Here is a 22,500-nt window from a genome sequence, read left to right on the forward strand (position 1 = left end):
CTTGACCCTGGTATAGCTACTTGCAGCTATATTTAAGTTTGATGGCGTGTCACCCATTCAAGGCAATACAAATGAATATCTGAAAGAAATTCTGCCACTGAGCATGAAAGGACAAGTATGATTTTCATTGGTTCAGCAGTCTGCTAACTGCATGGAGCGAGTGAATGACTCCACTGAGATGATGCTGTCTACTGAGCCGCTTACATACACCAGATGAGTGCAAATGCTCCCCAATTCTTACAGCAGTGTAAATATTTGGTTTTGTAGTGCTGCATGCACATGCTAAAGTCTGGGAGTGTTTGCATGAGAAAAAGAGTCAGTATTTGACAGGGGAGAGTGTGGCAGCCCGTGTATGGTTAAATGCAGTCAAATCATAGAGTGCAGTATGAATATAAATATGATACTATGAAAACAAAGGAATATGTATCTATGTGTGTATCTATGTACAGTTGAAGTCAGAAGTTTACATACACTTAGGTTGAAGTAATTAAAACTCACTTTTTAACAACTCTAGCAAACTATAGTTTTGGCAATCGTAAATCAAATTTGTGCATGACAATAAATTTTTCCAGCGATGGTTTACAGACCGATTGATTCACTTTTAATTGACTATATCACAAGTCCAGTGGATCAGAAGTTTACATTAACTTCAGCTTGGAAAATTCCAGAAAATCATGTCATGCCTTTAGACAATTAGCTTCTGATAGGATGTGTACTGAATTCTGGTTCATCCTTGGGAGCAATTTCCAAAAGCCTGAAGGTGCCACGTTCATCTGTACAAACAATAGTATGCAAGTATAAAGGCCATGTGACCACGCAGCCATCAGACCACTCAGGAACGAGATGCATTCTGTCTCCTAGAGATGATCGTAGTTTGGTGCCAAAAGTGCAAATCAATCCCAGAACAACAGCAAAGGACCTTGTGAAGATGCTGGAGGAAACAGGTAGACGAGTATCTAGATCCACAGCAAAACGTGTCCTATATCGACATCACCTGAAAGGCTGCTCAGCAAGGAAGAAGCCGCTGCTCCAAAACTGCCATAAATAATCCAAACTACAGTTTGCAAGTGCACATGGGGACAAAGATCTTACATTTGGGGAAATGTCCTCTGGTCTGATGATGCTAAAATGTAACTGTTTGGCCATAATGACCATCATTATGTTTGGAGGAACAAGGGTGAGGCTTGCAAGCCAAAGAACACCATCCCAACTGTGACGCATGGGGGTGCAGCATCATGTTGTGGGGGTGCTTTGCTGCAGGAGGGACTGGTGCACTTCACAAAATAGATGACGTCATGAGGAAGGAACATTATGTGGATATAATGAAGCAACATCTCAAGACATCAAACAGGAAGTTAAAGCTCGGTCGCAAATGGGTCTTCCAAATGGACAATGACCATTTGTTACACCAGTTCTGTCTGGAGGAATGGGACAAAATTCCATCAACTTATAGTGAGAAGCTTGTGGAAGGATCCCCAAAATATTTGACCCAATTTAAACAATTGAAAGGCAATGCTACCAAATACTAACAAGGTGTATGTAAACCTCTGGCTTCAACAGTATGTGTGTATGTACGCATGTTTCTGTCCATCTATCTTGTGCAACTGTTGATAACGAACTCCTGGACTTGTATTTCAGAGTCCGGTTCAGTGTTGCACAATTCTATTGATATTTAAGTTCTGCTTGCATTCAGAGTCTCATCCTCCTGTGACAAGTCAAGGTCCAACCTTGAAATGAGCCCATGGGCAATGCGGTTGTAATTCAGTCTCCAGGCTCATTTGTGACTTTCGACCCTTTCTTTTGCGTACTGTGGTAGGGGCCGGTGTCTCGGTGGAGACAGAGGTAGCGGGGGGTCATAGCAGTTACCTGTATCTGTGGAGTAGATGCGGAAGCTCTTGTCCCAGAAGCCGCAGAGCACGATGAATCGGTTGTCGGCCGTGATGACAAAACATTGAGCGTTTACCTGGATGCTCTGATCTAACAGATCTGAGATCTGCCTCCTGTGAGTGCCCACATTACTGGCTGTAAAGAGAAAGAGACACTAGTCAAACAAGGAAAAAGTGTAAAAAGGTTTAAAAGTGCTATGAAGGTGAAAAACTACCAAAATGAGAACGAGGCATATATTGATGACAGAAACGACAGAAAAGGAACAATTTTAATAGATCAAAATGAGAGCAGGAAACAAAGAGGGGGAGACACACAAGGAGAGAGAGACAGAGAGAGAGAGAGAGAGACAGAAAGAGAGAGAGCGAGTGAGAGACAGAAAGAGAGAGAGAGAGAGAGTGTGCGAGAGAGAGACAGAAAGAGAGGGAAAGAGAGACAGAGAGAGAGAGAGAGGGAAAGAGAGACAGAAAGAGTGCGAGAGAGTGACAGAAAGAGAGAGAGGGAGAGAGAGGGAGAGAGAGAGAAAGAGTGCGAGAGAGTGACAGAAAGAGAGAGAGAGAGGGAGAGAGAGAGAAAGAGTGCGAGAGAGTGACAGAAAGAGAGAGAGGGAGAGAGAGGGAGAGAGAGAGAAAGAGTGCGAGAGAGTGACAGAAAGAGAGAGAGGGAGGGAGAGGGAGAGAGAGGGAGAGAGAGACAGATTGTTCTAAACTATTTTATATGTTGTTTTAAAAAGCTTTGGCAATACAAAATGTACTTTTGTCATGCCAATAAAGCGAATTGAATTGAATTGAAAGAGAGAGAGGGAGAGAGAGAGAGGGAGGGAGAGAGAGAGAGTAGGAGAGAGAGGGAGGGAGAGAGAGACAGAAAGAGAGGGAGAGAGAGACAGAAAGAGAGGGAGAGAGAGAGAAAGAGCGCGAGAGAGAGACAGAAAGAGAGAGAGAGAGAGTTGTAGAGATGCATTAACAGAGGGAGTTAGATGGTGCAAATAGAGACAGCCTTGACCCAAAAGGTCTATTCTTATGTCTGGTAAGTGAATTCTTGACAACCTCTTAAGGGATTATAAAGATGTTAAACCATTAGCACGAGAAAATATGACATTTTTCATTAATACTGTGCGTGAGTGCAAGTGATTTGTGAATGAATACATAAAGCACGGAAGACAGAACATTAAGAGAGCTTTCACATTTTCCTCTGGCCCTAAGGGTTTGAAAAACAGCAGCTTTTGCCACAAGACTAAAATAATCATTAAAAATGATCTGGGCCTTAAGCTGTAAATTACATGTATTGTTTTAAACACATAGGACAGAGCGTGCATGTGAAAGAGAGAGAGTGGGAGAGAAAGGGATCAGGTGTGTGAGGCCCAGACACACTCGTGACACACACCAGCGCTGTGCCGGTGCTGCGCAGTGGACGAATTATCAACAGCACAGTCATGCAGAATTTACTGTGTTTAAATGTGTGAGCTGTGTGGAATGCCGGCCATGTAAATACATACATGACATTTTGGAGCAGGAAAAGAGTTATGAAAGATGTCCCCACACAGAGAGATGGAGAAGAGAAAGGGAGGGTGATTTGTTCCATGTTTCTGATTACAAAAATAAAAGCTGCGGTTCAAAACATGTTATTCTGCAGCTTTAGTACAACTTCACAGGAGCAGCTGAAACATGCATCTGATCTACAGTATTTGGGATTTTGTTGTTCAATTTGGGTGTCAATATAACGCAGATGTCATGTATAAATCCTAAAGACCTGTTTGAGACCATTCGGGAAATTAGGAAAATCTTTTTGTTTTTATTTTCATATTATTAACAGTGTTTTCCGAGCATGAGAATTTCTGGGAATATTCCAAAGATCCTCTTGTACATGTTCCACATTTCATTTTATGTCATAACTTCTCTTTTTACCCTAAAAAATAAACGGAGAAATCAAAATTCCCTTGATCTTTTGACATGTAAGAGGTCACTGCACTATGAAAACATCCTGTGAGTTTCAGAACTCAAAACTTTCTCGTTAGCCTAAAAACGGCTTATATTGAAGTCAATCTGCCAAAACGACAGGATGTGGAATGTGCCATTTTATTAAGCTGCGTTCACACTGACAGCTACTTTGTCGCTGCCCGTCGCCAGCGGCTGGCGGTTAGGTCGCTAGTGGTGTGTATGGAGAGTCTTAACAGCACTGTTTCTTTACAATTAATATTATTATTATTATTATTATTATTAAAATATTAGGATCATGTGAGCTCTACTATCTTCTCTCGTATTGGCTGTCGCTCCCAAAAGTCACTCTTCATTTGCATAAAGTTAAACATTTCTCAACTCTGTTGCGTCGCTGGACACGCCCACATCCGGTCGCCAACGGTCGCCATCGCTCGTGTCGCCGGAAGTCGCCAGCTCTCATTGAAAATTAACGAGATGAGGTCGTTTTGTCGCTGCGTGTCGCTGGCAGTGTGAATGCAGCTTTACGTAATAGTGTGGCTAAACTCCGCCTCCGCAGAAGATCAACGCCTGCTTCTACGTCACTGCCTGTTTAGCCCCGCCCACCGATTCACGCATGTAGTATGTAAATAACAAGAGAGGCAAACGCACATCTACGCAGAAACCAAATGATAAAATGGCTCAGAAGAAGCGGTGCGTTGCCGAGGTCATCAAAGATCGTACCCCAAAACACATATGTACACACTATTGTGGAAATTACATTAACATTCATTTAATTACTGTTGATGTGATCAATAACATTTTTACATAAACATCTCTTTGTAATAAAATCTAATTAGCGTCTGCTTTTATCTGGTGATAATAGTGCGACGGCAATTTGAATGAATGAAGCACAATCTATACTAAGTCTAATTTACATAGAAAGGAGGCATGTCAAGACGCAGCGCTATTTCAGTGGCGGCTTTTTGCGCTGAAATACAACACGCAAAAGTGGCTGTGGAGCGGAGGGGGGCGGGGCCGGGCTAGAGTGATAAAGGCGTTTCGAGAGAGAGAGAATTACGGGCATGTCCATCGTGTGTGTTAATGTTTTGGTTTAAGTTTTCATTCAATGATTATTTATATTGACAAGCCGGTTCTCGCCTCCTCCTTGCCCATCTTAACATTGGTGCAGAAACCCGGGAGGGAGGAGGGATGCCCGTCGCAAGGTCCTCGACACTACCGTCCACCCAGGGGAGCGCCGCTGCCATCTGCCGGGTGACGGAGTAGCCCGACCGCCCGGACGCGGGGAACGACCGCCATCCGCGGGGCGAGTGGGGACTGGATTCCCTGACCTCTTGAAACGATGGAGCCGCTGCCAGGGGCGGAGGAGTGCCCTGCTGTCCCCCAGAAACGCAGAGAGGTCGAGGGAAGACCGCCGTCCGTGAGGGGAGGAGGGAAGCAACTCCCCGATCGCCTGGAGCAGGGCGAATGGGGACTGGATTCCCTGACCTCCTGAAACGATGGAGCCGCTGCCAGGGGCGGAGGAATGTCCCCAGGCGCCGCCAGAAAAGCGGAGGGGCGTTCTGTCCGCTGGGGGTAGGTCATGCCGGTGGCACCCCGGCCTGAGGTAATGCCGGGAGGAGTGTGGAGCGGAGGGGGGCGGGGCCGGGCTAGAATGTCGCACGCCCGGTCCCCAATCGGCCTGATGGGGCGTGCGAGGGATAAAGGCGGCCGGTGACGATGGTTCGAGAGAGAGAGAATTACGGGCATGTCTGTCATGTGTGTGTTTATGTTTTGGTTTAAGTTTTCAATAAATTATTATTTATATTGACAAGCCGGTTCTCGCCTCCTCCTTGCCCATCTTAACCCCACTTACAGTGGCGTAACTGGTTAGTGAATTCTGCCCCGTGTGTCGGTGGTGCTGTGACATTTGCTTTGTTTTGAGCGGCCTGACACAGCAACATTGGCTCGTCCAATAGTTTGGGTTTGGGGCGGGACTATCGGTTTGTTCGATAAACAGCAGACGCGGGGTGGATTCCACAAGCTGCTCGGAAACAATGTGTATTTGTGCAATTCTCTTTGTGGCGCAGAACTCACACACTCCAGCTTTATCTGACACTTTATTGGTCAACGCAGATGATCTGAAAATAGCGAAATGTCAGCCGTTCGTTCTCACCTCTATCTGAAACCGAATGGCCAATTTGACTTGAATTGTACAATTCTTAAGTAAGGCTCAAATAAAGAGATTTAAGCAAGGAAGTCATGAAACAGGATGCAACAGATGAGCACATTCTTTCACTGTTTCAGGACAAAACGCCATAAAAGTGTGCGATATGCATCAGGCTGAAGAATACACACACGTGTAAACACGAGAAGGAACGCCATGAAGAGACAAACAGAAATCAGGAGACCAGCATATATTTTGAGCTGAGGAACTTCAGAGAGGCGTCAGCCATGTGTTTTCACACATTCTCATCTCTCTCTCATTCCTCTATCTTCTTTTCTCCCTCATCAACTGGTCGAACGGATGAAAGGAGGACATATTGTCCTGACAGCGTATGCCACGTGGCTTCAATCAGACATTATTACACCATTCATATTCATTCAGTCTGACAGGGCAGAGAGAGAGGAAGCCCTGATGATGTACAGGCTAAGCCACAGCTCATTGCTTTCCAATTTGCATGCAAATGCTGATCTCAAACTATATGGCGGATGGGTGAAAAATAGCACTCATCTCTTCCCAAGGGCCGGCATGCACAACTCACAACAGCCAATCACAAATCACTCTACTGACGATTGACAAACTACAGACCTATTAAAGGGTCAATCTCCACTGGCAACTGGTACTGCTGGTCTTGCACAGAGGAGCCTTGATGACCTGAGAAAGAGAGAGAGAGAGAGACACACACAGAGACAGAGAGAGAGAGAGTGAGAGAGCAAGAGAGACAGAAAGAGAGAGAGCGAGAGAGAGAGACAGAGAGAGAGAGAGTGAGAGAGAGAGACACAGAGACAGAAAGAGAGAGAGAAAGAAAGCGAGAGAGAGAGCGCGAGATAGAGACAGAAAGCGAGAGAGACAGAAAGATAGCGCGAGATAGAGACAGAAAGAGAGACAGAAAGACAGAAATCGCGAGAGAGACACAAAGAGACCGAGAGAGAGAGACAGAAAGAGAGAGAGAGAGAGAGAGAGAGAGAGAGAGGAATAGAGAAAGACATAATTAATAGATTTAATCCTTGGTATCATCAACATGCTTATTTATAGAAATAACAGAACAGTCATTTACCACAGCAAACTAATAACAATAATAACAATAAAAACTGCTCTTCTGTTGCACTTTTGGGGGTCCCGGTCTGATGTAGAGACAACTACTGGCCTACCCTAAAGATAAACCCTCAACCAAGTCTTTACTTCACTTTAACCACTGCCAATAATACAACAGTTTAAGGAAAATCGATTGGCCCACCAAAAGTTTTACATGCTATCAAAATGTTGCTTTGCATGTTAACACCTGTAGGCGTGTTCAGTGTCCTGTGCACATATTTACATTTTGTCTTTGAGTTGTTGGTTTACTTATTTGCATATAAACGTGTAATTTTTTGTATATATCAACATTTAGTTGTACATACATCATCATCTAAAACAGTTATATCTGAGGAGAGCTGATAAATGTAAAGTGTAAGCGCTTTCTGATGAATGTCTGTTAGCATCTTCCTCAAATCAACTGATCTTTAATAAATAAATAAACAGGGAGAGGCTGATAAATGGAGGTGGACAGGCAGCTGACTGCAGGGCAAAGGAAGTGTAACAATTGATCTAATTCAAGCAAAGATTTCAATGTCCAAGGTGCTGATGATTATCCACAAGCAGAGTTTGTTAGACCTTATTCACGCTAGTGCCATCTTTGACTTTTTTTCCCCCAATTTGGAATGCCCAATTCCCAATGCACTCTAAGTCCTTGTGGTGGTGTAGTGACACCCGGTGGTGGAGGACGAATCTCAGTTGCCTCCGCCTCTGAAACCGTCAATCCGCGCATCTTATCACGTGACTTGTTGAGCGCGTTACCGCGGAGACATAGCGCGTGTGGAGGCTTCACGCTATTCTACACGTCATCCACGCACAACTCACCACGCGTCCCGCCGAGAGCGAGAACCACATTACAGCGACCACGAGGAGGTTACCCCATGTAACTCTACCCTCCCTAGCATCCGGGCCAATTTGGTTGCTAAGGAGACCTGATTGGAGTCACACAGCGCGCCCTGGATTCAAACCCACGACTCCAGGTGTGATAGTCAGCGTCTTGACTTGCTGAGCTACCCAGACCCCTGCCATCTTTGATTTTTAATGGGAACGACAACAAGGCTGTGAGGGATAGACTTACAGTCGAATGGTAAGTACGTGAATGGTGTAAAGCTGTTTAAAGCTCCTAGATCACATCTGATTTTCCACAACTCATGCTGTCTGGAGTTCTTTGTCTACTGAATGTTCTTGGACAGATATTTCATCCATGTTTTGTCCACGGAACACTTTAAACTTCAGACCATTGAAGAGACTGTAAGTCTACCCCTCACAGCCTCGTTGTTGTTCCCACTCAAAATCAAAGATGGCGCTGGCGTGAATAAGGTCTTTAGTCTGAGATGTCAGAGAGAGAAAACTAGGATCCTCAGATCAAACTTTAATGTCAAACGCGCTTAACGATTAAATGAACAGACCACATGACTTATCAGATGGACTAGAAATCCTTCTCCACCATAAACTGTCACAAAATTCCCTTGCGGAGTAATTCCCATCACTCACCAGTAAGTCCATGCCACTTGTTGACGGCGAAGAGGCGGTTGGCTGTGACGGTGATGATGGACGGGTTGGTGAGGCCTGGCTGCGTGTTGGCAGCCACGTGGGTGACGGGCGAGTTGGACGGGAACTTCAGGACCATGATGACGTCCTGCTGCATCTGCTCTGTAAACATCAGTGGGGTCTGCAGAAGGAGATACTGTTGAGTCCATGAGCGCCATCATCAGCAGCGAGCAAGGGAGTGCAGATGAAAAGTAAGAGATGTTGGGAGGGAGGGAGAAGAGGAAGAAGCAGGCAGAGAGGAAATTAGGCAGCGAAAGAAAGAAGAGCGCAAAAGAGCTTGACACCGTATTACGATGCGTTTTGGGTGATCCAATCACAAGTGCAGGTCTAAGGGAGTCTATAGGATATACAGCAATCGTTACGTCTGTATTACTGAATGATATAATGCACACAAAGTAATAGACGAGAAAGAAAGCTCTAAAAGAGTATGTTCATTGGATATATTAGTCATGCACTGCTTTACTATTCCAGATACGGTCCAAACATTAAAGCATTTCCCTACAAACTTGGCAAACAAAAGAAGTCAGTTATGAATATTTAACATATGATGCGAAAGTATGTTAAAGCTGGAGAAGAGGGGAGGAAAGAACCAAAAGATCAAAGGAGACACACACACTTGCTTCACAGAAATCAAGAATTGATCTGAAATTATTAGACCGAGAATTTAAAAAAATAAAAATTCTACCAGGCAGGCTGACATTACTGTGTAATGATGCAGATGATAAATGGAAGGAAAACAGTTTCCAAAGGTTTAAAGATCAAAGCTTTACTTTAGATTGTAGCAGAATATTCCAAACTCCATTAGTAACATTATAATTTGCTTTCTCCTGACTTCCTCGCTACAAGTCAGCAGATAAAGAGAGGCTAAAGACACACACACACACACACACACACACAACACACTCACACACACAACACACTCACACACACACACACTCAACACACACTCACACACACACACTCTCACACACTCTCACACACACACACACTCTCTCACACACAAACACACTCAACACACACTCTCTCACACTCACACACACACAAGCTCTCTCACACACACACACACACACACACACACACACTCTCTCACACACTCTCACACACAAACACACTCAACACACACTCTCTCACACACACACACACACACACACACACACACACACACACACACACACACACACACACAAACACACTCCCACACACATAAACACACACTCTCACACACATAAACACACTCTCTCACACACACACACACAGCTGCTTGATTACTCGGCAGCAAAGTCATCCAACCATCAAGTTGACTTCCTCATTGAGGCAGGGCTGTGTTTGTAAAGACACGAGATGTTCAAACTGGGTCAGGTCTGGGCAGCTGTACGGTCATTCTCTATGAACGATCTAATTGGCTACTGCTTCATTATGCCATTTACATACAGCACATGTGCACAGATTAATAACATTAAAGAATGAATCTCTATTTTAAACTACAACCCCAATTCTGAAAAAGTTGGGACAGTATAAAAAATGCTAATAAAAACAAAAAGGGGTGATTTGTAAATTCTATTCACCCTTTGCTATATTGAAAGCACCACAACATTATTTGATGTTTAACCTTGTGAATTTCATGTTTTTTGAAAATGTTGCAAAACGCTCCAAATAAGTTGAGACAGGCAATTTAAGACTAATAACAATGTGACGAGTTCATATAACAAGGTGAAGTAAAACAGGAGATGTTAAACAGGCAATCGTGTCATAGTCTATAAGTGGCCTCCAAAAACAGCCTTCAAGAGCAACGATCATTCCAGACTTGCCAACAGATGCTTCAGTAAATATTCCAGCACTTTGAGAACAATGTTCCCCAAAGACAGATTGGAAGTATTTGGGGCATTTCACCCTCAATAGTGCACAATGTAGTGAAAAGATTCAAGGAATCTGGTCAAATCTTGTGCGTAAAGGGCAAGACGAAACCCACTTCTGAATGCGCGTGATCTCCGATCTCTCGGACGTCACTGTCTTAAACACATCATTCATCTGTAATGGATATCATGAACATGGGTTTGGGATTATTTTAGTAACCTGTGTTAGTCAACAGCACTCGCCGCTGCATCCACAGATGGAAGTAAAGACGTTACTATGTAAAGGAGAAGCCGTACATCATCACTGTCCAGAAGCACTGCCAGCGCTTCTCTGGGCTCGGTCCCATCTTAGATGGAGAACAGAACAGTGGAACTGTGTTTTTGGTCGGATGAGTCCACATTTCAAATAGTTTTTTAAAAACACAGCTGTCGTGTTGAATGATTACATTTATAACACTTTTCTAACAGTATACTCAAAGTGCATTACACGGTGAACAGGGGACTTCAGGCCAAAGAGGGCCAATGAGGTAAAGGATCATCCAAGCTGTCATCAGCATCAGGTCCACAAGCCAGTGTCTGTATGGGACAGGGGTGTGTCCGTGCCCATGGCATGGGTAACTCGCACATCTGTGATGGCACCATTAATGCAGACCGATATATACACATTTCAGAGCAAAATATACGTCCATCCAGCACCGTCTTTTCCAGGGACGTCCCAGAATGGGACTGGAACATCAAACCACATGCTGCCCGGATGAGCAGAGTGCGGGTGCTAGATTGTCCCGCCTGCAGTCCTGACCATCCCCAATAGAGAATGTGTGGCGCATTATGAAGCGCACAATACGGCAACGAAGACCCCGTACAATTGTGCAGCTGAAGACTAATAACGGATGATTGGGGGAAAATTCCACTTTCTAAACTTAACAAACTTGTGTCTTCAGCGCCCAACTGCTTAATAAGTGTTAGGAGAAGGAATGGTGATGTTTCACAGTGGGAAAGACTCAACTGTCCCAACTTTTTTTGGAGCGTGTTGCAATCATCTGATTTGAAATCACTACATAAAAAAACAATGAAATTCACAATGTTAAACATCATATAATGTGTAGTTGTAGTGCTTTCAATATAGCAAAGCTCACTCATTTTTGTTTTTCTTAGCATTTTTCATATTGTCCCAACTTTTTGGGATTAGGGTTGTAAGCTCCTACATCTTTTGCTCAACATCACTAATATACTCCTCTAATCCAGCCTTACTGTTGTCTCATGTCTGTGTGTGTGATTTTAAGACATAGTATGGAGACACGGGGGTAATTGGTGCACCTGCAGAACATTAGACAGACAGCTAGAGCCTCTTAAATAGTGTTCAGCCTGTGAGTCCTATTAACAGGGGATCTACTCTTATTAACCTTCAGGAGACACGAAAGAGGAGAATAGTGCGAGGCAGGGAGACAGAACGACTGGGGAACCGTAGCGAGAAGGACATGGACTGTATAAAGATAAATAAACCAGGATCAAATAAACTTTTTTACAGACATGTATTTATCAAGTCTTGTTTGTTGGCTTGTTTCTTGTCTTTTTTGTCTTAGTCAGGCAATAAATTAATAGATATAAAGTGGCTTTGCACGAAAGTGCAAAGTGTGAGTCTTAAGGTAGCTTTGAAGGTACCTTGATTCTCTGGATACTGCCTGATAAGTCTGTATTTTTAAGGTTTCAGACCTAGTATTTTTAAATCTTCATAGCCACACCCTAAAACATGCTAAAACGTGCTAGCATCATGCTAGCATCGCCTAACGAAGTGCTAAAACATGCTAAAACCGTGCTAGCATCATGCTAACACATGCTAGCCTCGACTAACGAAGTGTGAAAACATGCTAAAAACGTGCTAGCATCTTGCTAACACATGCTAGCATCACCTAGCGAAGTGCTAAAACATGCTAAAAACATGCTAGCATCATGCTAACACATGCTAGCATCACCTAGCGAAGTGCAAAACATGCTAAAAATGTGCTAGCATCATGCTAAGACATGCTAGCATCGCTTAGCGAAGTGCTAAAAGATTCTAAAAAATTGCCAGCATCATGCTAACACAAACATAACACCTATATGCTACCATCATGAAAAACACATGCCAGCAACATTCAATTCAATATTTTAGTGCTTAGCAACAAGTTAGAAAATGCTATTTGACGAGTTTTGCCACGGCAAGCACCACTCACATTTTCTTCAGGAAATGTACCCATCTCTTCGTGAGACTATCATACACCTAATGCACCTATGCTGTTTGCCTAGAGTAGCGGGTACGCTGAGATTAGATACAAGAAGACAGAAGCTTGGAAAAGCCAATTCCCCAGATTGACAGGGTTCTAGCACTTCAGACAACAGGGAACTCCATTAAGAGAGAAATAAGTGTATCAACACCCCACATCACTCTGAGTGACATCTTTCTAGCCTGTCCTAGTCTTTCAAAGCGCTTCCATTGTGTGCTAAGGATTGAGAGATTAACCAGTTTTCCCAGGCTGGAATATTTGATTCTTACTGCTATCTCAAGTCTGAAATCCAGTTCTGAGACTATACTGTAACTATATCGGCATGTGGACATTTAGAAGTGAGCGTGTGACTTTTTTGAGCTGACGTCTCTGGCAGGGGCTGTCATCGCCACAGAAACACACAGCTAATGGAGGTTTCTTGGCTGTTACCAACAGTCTTTCAATTTCTAGACTAAGGACCCCATCACCTCAGAGCTCTCCGCAAACCACGGGGGGGCTTATCCCAGTGCTGGGATCCTTTCTCACGATGGGGGCTCACTGAGAGAGGAGAGGAGGAGTGGTGGAGAGAGGAGAGGTGATGTAAAGCAGAGTAGGAGAAGCCATTGGGTCGATTAAAGCAGGCAACTTTTAGACAGATTGCTCCAGTGCACATAAATGCTCCTAAACTCTTTTCCAAAACTAAGTGAGCTGCCTCACTGCCCAGGCAAGCTGCCTTGTAAAGCCCAAATTATACTTCAGTTTTGATATACAGTAAACACTTAAGGCTAGTGTTGGGTTTGAGTACAGCTTAGTCGAGTCCGAGTCTTTAAACAATCGATACAGGGTCCATAACAGGCAGAGTCCGAATTAATCTGAATTACAATTGTAACCGTAAACCGTCAAATTAAAATGGGTGGCTCGGCGGTTGTCATGAGAGTTTGCATTTTAAGGAGCGCCCAGATAACGCGCGTGCACCGATACGGTCACTGGAACTTGCGTTTCGCGGGAAGCCCGGCTGACGCGCGCACACTGATAGCAGAGCGCAATTTGGCTTCACAGACCCTGCGGACATCCTTGTCCCACATGAAGTGTATTTAGCACTCATAAAGTGAAGGTTGCTTCATCGTGAAAATGCTTACAGACGTGGGTGACATGAGAGTATTAAAATAATGGTGCATCTACATTATCGATATTTACGCGTTGTATCGATAATATCGATAACATTGGATCGTTGGTTATTGGATCGATGCATTGATCCAGATCGAAGGATCATTTAACCCCTAAAAGTATACTATCAGCTGACCACATCGCAGATCGCTCCACAGAAAGGATGTGCGATGGAAATTTCGTCATCAGCACAATCCGCGCAGACTAACCGCAGATTTTGACAGTTGGATGAGGTCCTCGTCAGTGCACATCATCTACGCTATGCGTCTGCCATTGACTGTACTAAGAGTATCACAAAGCAACTCTTGTGGGCATGAATTGAACAGGTTCGTACTCGCTCACGGCCAGAAGAGTATACAGTACATTGAAAAGCATCACAGTTGACTGGGCGCAAGCCGATACGGACCGCAGAAAAACTAAATATACCAATGCCTTTAGTGTATGCGTTTCAGTAAGCAATGGCTTCATTGTGAGTGTTGCCACCTTGTGGACCCACTAATAATTCCAGGCACGTGTGCATAATGGCCACATGCTTTTAGTGCTCGAGCGTTCTGCTGATGACAAATTTAAAATTTAAAACAAAACAAAATATAACATCATTTATATTAAAATGAAGCGAAGTGACCCACATACGTGTTAATGACGAAAGTTCTTAAAAATAATGTTTTTTCAACGTTTGCGGGAATAATGTCTTGAATAATCATGTTTAGCAGCGCACTGACGCGTGAAAACGTAATTAATTTTTTTTAAGCAGCATATCAAATGAAATAGAGATGCTAGTCTTTACACAAAACAGGTTTCAATGAAAAAAAGTTTTCAGTAACACTTTATTTTAATGTGACACATTACATGTATTTACTATAGTAATAACAGTCAATTATGAGTAATTACAAGCAACTAACCCTAAACCAAACCCTAACCTATAGTAAGTACATGTTGTTGATGCATTAATATAAAGAGGTTTCTTCCCAGAAGCACATTTGTTGGGTCTGCGCCCGTAGGAGAGCTTCACGAAAATCGATGCCATGCTGTTATGTCATGTGACTAGGTGCACCTTAGGCCTTAACCTGTTGATACGCATTCCCCCGCACGCGGTAGTGACATCACTCTGCTTACATTTAATATATAATTTAGCATCTATAAATGTAATTCATGTTAACATTATACATCTCTCAAAGGTCAAAGGGTTCAACATTGATATCCGATCTCTGTTTCATGACAGCAATCCTCCAGAAACAGCGATTGAGTTATTTGTGCAGGAGTACAAATGAAAACACGCGATATCAAAACGGGACTTTTATTATGAAAACACGATCACCGGATGAATCCAGTTCAACACACTTGGGTCAATCGTCCATGACAAGCGTTCATTAAAAACATCCAAGAGCACTTTTTGTCCATAAAAGTGATAAATGTGAGAAATATTGATATATTCTCCATTGTTTACATGAGATCTCTCCTGAAAGAATAACCCTTAATTTTTACTTAATTTTACTATAGCATGTGGTTTGATACTTGTGAGATCATCTTAAAATTTGAAACGTATCTTCTTTAGACTCGTGACTTTGAGAACATTGTATTTCTGGGTTGTCTTGACACTTTTATTATTGTTTTTTTTAGATTATAAAAACAAGTTCAGCACAATTATTTGCATGACTATAAACTTCAGCTTCTCTAACTTTATAAAATAACAACATATGTTAATTCTGTCGAACACGAGGAGAGAAGGGGGTCCTAGCCAACTGCCTGGGGTGGGGGGAGTCCCCTACCAGCCACTAAACGCGGCAGGGTCAAGAGAGGACCACCGACCGCGTGCGGGGAGGGGCCGACCGCCTGGAGCGAGAGAACCGCTGCCAGGGGCGTGAAAGACCCCTTCTGTTCCCCGAGAACGTGGCGGGACGTTCCGTCCGCCAGGGGTTGGAGGACTGCCTCCGATCTGACCGGGGAGGAGTAGCTGTCATCCATTAGAGTAAGGCACGCCCTCTCCCAGGGAAAGAGCGAGGGGGGGGGGGATTGTAAGCCCAAAGTGTCTTCTTTCAAAAGATACTACAACTGTGCCCATACTCCAAAGGGTCCCGTGAATTCAAACATTTCAGTCCAGGTATGTCATTTTCATGGTTTGTGCTCAAAAAGGGGGCGTTCATCAACAGGTTAAAAGACAGTCTAGAGTGTCGTGAACAGTTTTCAGTTTGTTTAAATTCATTTAAATTCTGCATTACGTATAGCGAAGCCGAAATGCAACGTCCATGCAGGTGGATGCGAGATCGCACGAGTTTAAACGCCGTTTCAGCAACAATAACAATAACAAAACCCTATAATCAGTAAACGTTTCTAGCAGTGGATTTCCATTGACAATAAAGTATAATACAGGTTATTCCTCCATTTAACCATTGCTAAGGTCTGCTCGAGCTCACAGCTGATTGGTTTGTGTTTTCTGCAGGTCATTTAGAAAGTTGACTTCAATACATCCAGTGTTGGCGTCCTCAGGACTTGCGGCGTGTAAATGGATGTGTCTGGTGTGGACAGGGTGTTAGAATCTGTCCAGTTTGATGAATAGTAATGGGCAGCATAATTAAGATGTTGTTCCTACCTTAAATGCCTTAAAATGTTGACTCAGTCGGCAGTTCACTGGGTTTTTGGAACAGAGCTCTAGCTACTGAGGAAAACCTGTTTTTAAATGAAGTCATCTTCAAATCCATCTCCTTAGCCAATTTAGAAGTCTGATTAAACTCAAGAAGTGAAGTCTGTTGATCAGCTTATTTGATCACAAAACAAACTGTAAACCGAGTGTCTGTGGTTCAGAGTCGTTAGAGGAAATGTTTATATATTGTGTCAGTGTGTGAATGTGCAGATCTTGCATGTTGAAAGTGATGCTAGTCAGCAACAATGTCTGTGTGTGTTTGTGTTACTCACCACCTGCATGGCAGAGCTGCGAGGGGGGTGCGGTTCAATTAGCAGCTGGCAGGGCGTCTGCCCAAAACTTCTGATTTGAGACTCCACCGCCTGAGAAAGAGAGAAAGCAAAAAGGGGGCGGAGGTTTATGGAGGGTTGGTAGCACTAATGAAGAGATATAGGATTATAAACGTCACCTTGAGACAGTGGCTAACCAGTCCTGGACTATATCAACTAATATGGATTAAAAAAATGTGTGTGTGTGTAGTGGTGAACATAATGATCACAATAATGGCATAGTGCTCCACACAGTATGAGCCGAATGTATGATTGTTTTGTGTGAGAAAGTGTGTTAAAGCAATATAAGTTAAAAGTGTGTGCATTTGAGAGTGTGAGAGCGAGAGAGACAGACAAATGAAAGATATAAATATAGACAGTGATCTCAGAGGAAGAGAATACCCAAACGCAACATGATCACACGGAAAGTCAGCATGTTGCTTCCCGAAAGTTCAAGTATCTTAGGATCAGCCACATTATACTGACTCACTGAAGAGCGGCATCTCCCATCAGACATTTTTGTGTTAGCTGAAGCGTGTTTACCTGCCCTCACGCGTGACCGGAAGAGCGCTGCGTCAGCAGCATGGGACGCTCTGTTTCACATCCTGCGTTGAAACCAGAAGTAATCGCGTTCGCATAATTGGTGCGAATCAAACGTGATTCAGAGGCTGCACCCCTCTGAACATTACATTATTACTCGACTGATGCTCCGCTATTAGGTTAAGAGTGGTGGTGGCGTAGTGGGCTAAAGCACATAACTGGTAATCAGAAGGTTGATGGTTCGATCCCCACAGCCACCACCATTGTGTTCTTGAGTAAGACACTTAACTCCAGGTTGCTCCGGGGGGGATTGTCCCTGTAATAAGTGCACTGTAAGTCACTTTGCATAAAAGCATCTGCCAAATGCATAAATGTAAATGTTTGGTATGGGGTTTGGATCACAGTTTATAAAACAAGCATTCCTCTTCAATGTATTACATACTCAGCTGAAAACAACATGCTTTGGTGCCCCTCGGTGGACATTGGAGATCACACGTGGCCACACGCCCAACAGCACTTACCGCTTGGGCCACTGGGGGCAGTGTATCGAATTTCAGCAAGCACAGACCGTTTTTAGCTAAAGGAAAGTTAACCTGCCGTTTCTGATTTCACTGTGACATCAGTCTGACAAACATGTGGTTTTGCATCTCTGTCTTTTGGGGCTTTTCCACTGTATGGTACAACTCAATTCTGCTCGCTTTTGGGGGTTTTCCACTGTGGATAGTACCTGGTGCCTGGTACTTTTTTAGTACCACCTCAGTCGAGGTTCCAAGCGAGCCGAGCCGATACTATAAGTGACGTCAAAATCCTGCAGATCACTGATTGGTCAGAGAGAATCGTCACTACCAGCGACACTGGATTTGCGACACGGCACATCAACCCGCTAGTTTTAAAGTTAGCAACAGCGATGGCAGTATTATTTGTTCAAAGAAATGTCTGTAAGCAAATCCACGCCGTGGTCAATAAACGAGGTGCAGACGGTCCACTCGTTAGCAATAAATGAAACGAAAATGTCTTTCAGCTGTTGGCCGCACGCGGCTACCAACAGAACTACCAGCAGTTTAGGGAAAGGTTAACAAAATCTTAAAAGTAACTACTGAACCATCAAGGACCACAACAGCCGGAGTGGTTCAAACAGAAGAAAGTGGAAGTGGTTCGCGTGCCCTGAACTCGGCCATGGCCGGATTCCACGATGGAGGATGGGACGTTTTGTTACGTTAACTCGATATTCTGCTTGAAAGCTTCACTTTATTTAGTTGAGCAGCTACTGGAAGCCTCTAAAACAACCAGACCAATTTAACTGTTACACTTGTGTAAAATCACCATGAACAGCTGCTTTATGCAGCACAATGAGCTAGTAGCTAACAGCTAGCGGTCGTGTTATTGTTTATGGTCAGTTTGTGTCGTGTTTAAGATGATGATGATCAGCCTATAATCCCACTGGATTATCCCAAAGCAAGCTCAGAAAAGTAAAGCGAGCCGAGTGGAACCGTAAAGTGCATTAGTGCAAGTATCCCTCTATTCCACAGTCCCGTGTGGTCATGTTCGGCTGTTTGTGATGTGAGAGCAGTGTGAATCTCAGACGGGATTTCCAAGAGTAAAGAGAGAAACCGTCCTGATCCTACACTACAGAGAGAGTGTGTGAGAGCGAGGTATGGCAACAATGTCCAAGCTCTTGTGTGACTGCTCTGGCTGTGTATGAAAGCGTCAGGAGGCTTTCCACGTCCCTCTCGTTGTATTTCTTCACTCTTCCGTCTCTCTTTTTCCACTCCGCTCAGCCAGCCCTTCTTTATATCAATCCTTAACGTCTGTTTCTAACTCTTATTCGGCTCTTTATCTTTCTTTCCTCATCCCTCTCTCCTGCTTTGATCTGGTTCGGCCTACTCTGCTGGTAACAATAGACTCCACCACACAAACTCTTCTTTATATAGTGTAAATCCACTAGTGATCTCATTAGAGGCATTGATGGAACACAGATGACAGGACTACTGTGTCTGGAAATACCATTCTAAAGAAGTGGGGTTCAGAAGAGGCCACGCAAAGGAAGGCAACCCGTTTCAGTTTTATGATTGGGTGATTTCTACTCAAAGCTATGGACTTTTATATTCTATGTGACATCAATTCTGAGGTGTTTGGGAAAACCACCTTGCATCTGTATGGGTATGCTTTTCAGTCAGATCGCTTTGAACCAGCAATGCTTTTTTGGATAAGGCATCTGTAATTCCATTGACTTGAGCCAGAGTATATTGAATAGATGCAAAATATAGTTTCATTAGCAAAAACAAGGCTGATAAAACAGTGTAAAGGGTAATGGAAAGGAGGCGGGAACCGGCTTGACAATATAAATCATATTTTAATAAGGAACTTAAAAGACACAGACACAAACATATGACAGTCAGCTGCCCGTAAACACTCTCTCTCTTGCACCACCATCCGCAGTCGGCCGTTATCCCTCTCGGAGGCTTGATTAGCCTGATAAGGGGCCGGGTGTGTAAAATCACGACCCCGACCTCCGCCCTGTCACATTCCTCCCTCGTTCTCTCAGGCAGGCATGACGTACCCCCCCCCCCCCCCCTTTCCCTGGGGGAGGGCGTGCCTTTCTCTAATGGACGACAGCCATGCCTCCAAGGGTGTATCGGAGGCAGTCCTCCAACCCCTGGCGGACGGAACGTCCCGCCATTTACTCGTGGAACAGAAGGGGTCTCCCCCGCCCCTGGCAGCGGTTCTTTTGCTCCAGGCGGTCGGCCGGGAGCCCCTCCCCTTTCGGCAGTCCTCTCTTGACCCCACTGCATTTAGGGGCTGGTAGGGGACTCCCCTCGCCCCAAGCCAGTTGGCTAGGAGCCCCTTCTCCCCTCGCGTTCGGCGGCAGTTCCTCCGCTTCCAGGCGGGCTCCTCCGTCCCCTGGCAGATGGCCACGGCTGCTCCGTTGAGGTTGATTGTAGCAGCGAGAACTCCACTACGACGTATCCCTCCTCCCTCCCGGGTTTCGGCACCAGTGTAAAGGGTAATGGAAAGGAGGAGGCGAGAACCGGCTTGACAATATAAAAAAAAAATTAATAAGGAGCTTAAACAGAAGACACAAACACACACATATGACAGACAGCTGCCCTTAAATGCTCTCTCTCTGACGCAACACCATCCGCAGTTGGCCTTTATCCCTCTCGGAGGCTTGATTAGCCTGATAAGGGGCCAGGTGTGTAAAATCGCGACCCCGCCCTCTGCCCTGTCACAAACAGATTGTCTCATTTATGCTGTGTCGAGTGTGCTAATGTGATCCAGCAGTGTGGCGTCAGGGTTGGTGTCAGAAACAGGATGAAAGAAGGTCAAGCGCGTCAGGTTGGGACGGTTTGTTTAAGCTAATATGTGGATGCATCTTGCCCAGGCACCTGAACCTTCTTCATTAAATCCTCTCCTGACATTTACTACTGCAGGAGAGAACGAGGCAGCGCTCAGGTCAGAGCGTTCGGCCAATGAGGAGAGAAGGTTATATGGGTGCTAGTCATGCTAGGGGCAATCTCTTTAGGAGCACTAGTGCGTATCTGATGAGGTCTCTTTATATTCTACACATTTAAATGATGGAAATACCCCGTATGCACGCATGCACACACACACACACACACACACACACACACACACACACACACCGTCATGCTCCACGAGTCACCTGATTTACTCTAACCCTTGACAAGGCAATTTGGATGTACAACAAGCTGTGACCAAATGTTCTTATTTTGCATAACGGGGTCCCTATTAATTTTTAGAAGAGGTTGGGGGAAGGGTTTCTCTCTAAATGTAAGCCTTTTAAAGGTCAGATTAGTATCAGACTTTAGTAAAAGTGAGGCTTGATTGGGAGGAAAAGGACTGTGTGTATGTGTGCTTGTCTTATTATTTCATGAGAAATGGGAACCCTTTGTGCCCGTCATGTTCTTTTTTGTGGTGGAAGGGCAAAGACAGGAAGTAATCATAGTCTGAATAAACATGCCACAGTCTCCTGATTGACCCTAATCTGCCATGAGACATTCCACACCACCTCATGGTCTGCACGCACATATACTGTACACATGTGGACGCATGGTTCAAAAACACAATCTCAGCTCCCTCTCTGTCCCAGCTACTCAGGATGAGGAATCCCAGCCCTACCAAAACCAGTCCTGACCTTCAAGACCAAAAACCAAAACCAGAACTCAGCAGTAGGTTTCCCCACATCAACCTCTCTGAAAAGACCCAGAAGTGTCACAGATACACCTCCAGGCCATGACATGAGGAACCGCTGAAAAACTGAAATCATACAAGATTTTCTTCAAGGTAATCCTGAAGTAAAATCCAATTTAAGCTGCTTCTTGTTGGACACAAGCTGGTCCAAGCTCGACATTAACCGGCCCAAGTTGGTAATTTCTAACATGGTTTTGGCTGGTCCAAACTGGTAGATGGACAACAAACCAGCAACCAGCTGGTCATACCACCTTAAGGTGGTCAAGTTGCTTTATTTTGGAACATGGAAGCTGGTCAAACAGCTAATGACCAGCTTGAAATGACCATGTTGCACAACTCTTACGCCGGATATTCTTGAAGCGAATAGAAAAAATTCGCTTTGGGGAAACCAAAACATGTATGTTCACCAATAAGGGGATTAGTGGCTCACAAATTAGCCACTGTTCAGATATACATTCTCTCACACACGCTTATTCTTTCTATTCTTATGCATACTGTCCTTTCAAAAGTTTTTATACCCCCCCGCCCCAAGCATATTTTTACAGTGTGAATGCTGGCACGTCTGTGTGAATTTATCGATCTCCTAATGGCCGGTGGATGCGGGAGTGGCAGTCAGGCGTAAGGAAACCTATTTAACCTCTGCTTATTAAACAGGAAGTGTGCAGGGTAATGGGCTCAACTATAGAGATGACCGGGGCAGATAGGCAATGAATCCGCATTAGATAGAAGTATAAAGAGATAAAGGGATGGAGAGACAAATGGAGGGACAAGGGCAAAGAGGTAGGAAAGGAATGAAAGATGGAGAGAATGAATGGCTAGTGGAAGGGATGGATGGACAGGGATGAACGGATAATAGAACGGAAGCATGCAGTGAAGGAAGGAGCTATAAA

At 44.3% G+C, this 22,500-nt stretch overlaps 1 protein-coding gene across 3 annotated transcripts in view; it reads right to left on the bottom strand.

The window, feature by feature from the left end:
• lrba (LPS responsive beige-like anchor protein) overlaps nt 1-22,500 on the bottom strand; it is a 333,604-nt gene that overhangs the window by 24,093 nt on the left and 287,011 nt on the right. For all 3 annotated transcript variants that reach the window (XM_052138116.1, XM_052138115.1, XM_052138114.1), the window contains exons 48-51: nt 16,823-16,912; nt 8,590-8,767; nt 6,610-6,675; nt 1,867-2,022 (exon numbers count right to left, since the gene is read on the bottom strand). In XM_052138116.1, the coding sequence (XP_051994076.1) occupies nt 1,867-2,022; nt 6,610-6,675; nt 8,590-8,767; nt 16,823-16,912 (490 nt within the window). The remainder of the gene's footprint in view (nt 1-1,866; nt 2,023-6,609; nt 6,676-8,589; nt 8,768-16,822; nt 16,913-22,500) is intronic.

Source organism: Xyrauchen texanus, chromosome 11, assembly GCF_025860055.1.
Source record: "Xyrauchen texanus isolate HMW12.3.18 chromosome 11, RBS_HiC_50CHRs, whole genome shotgun sequence".
Taxonomy (NCBI): Eukaryota; Metazoa; Chordata; class Actinopteri; order Cypriniformes; family Catostomidae; genus Xyrauchen; species Xyrauchen texanus.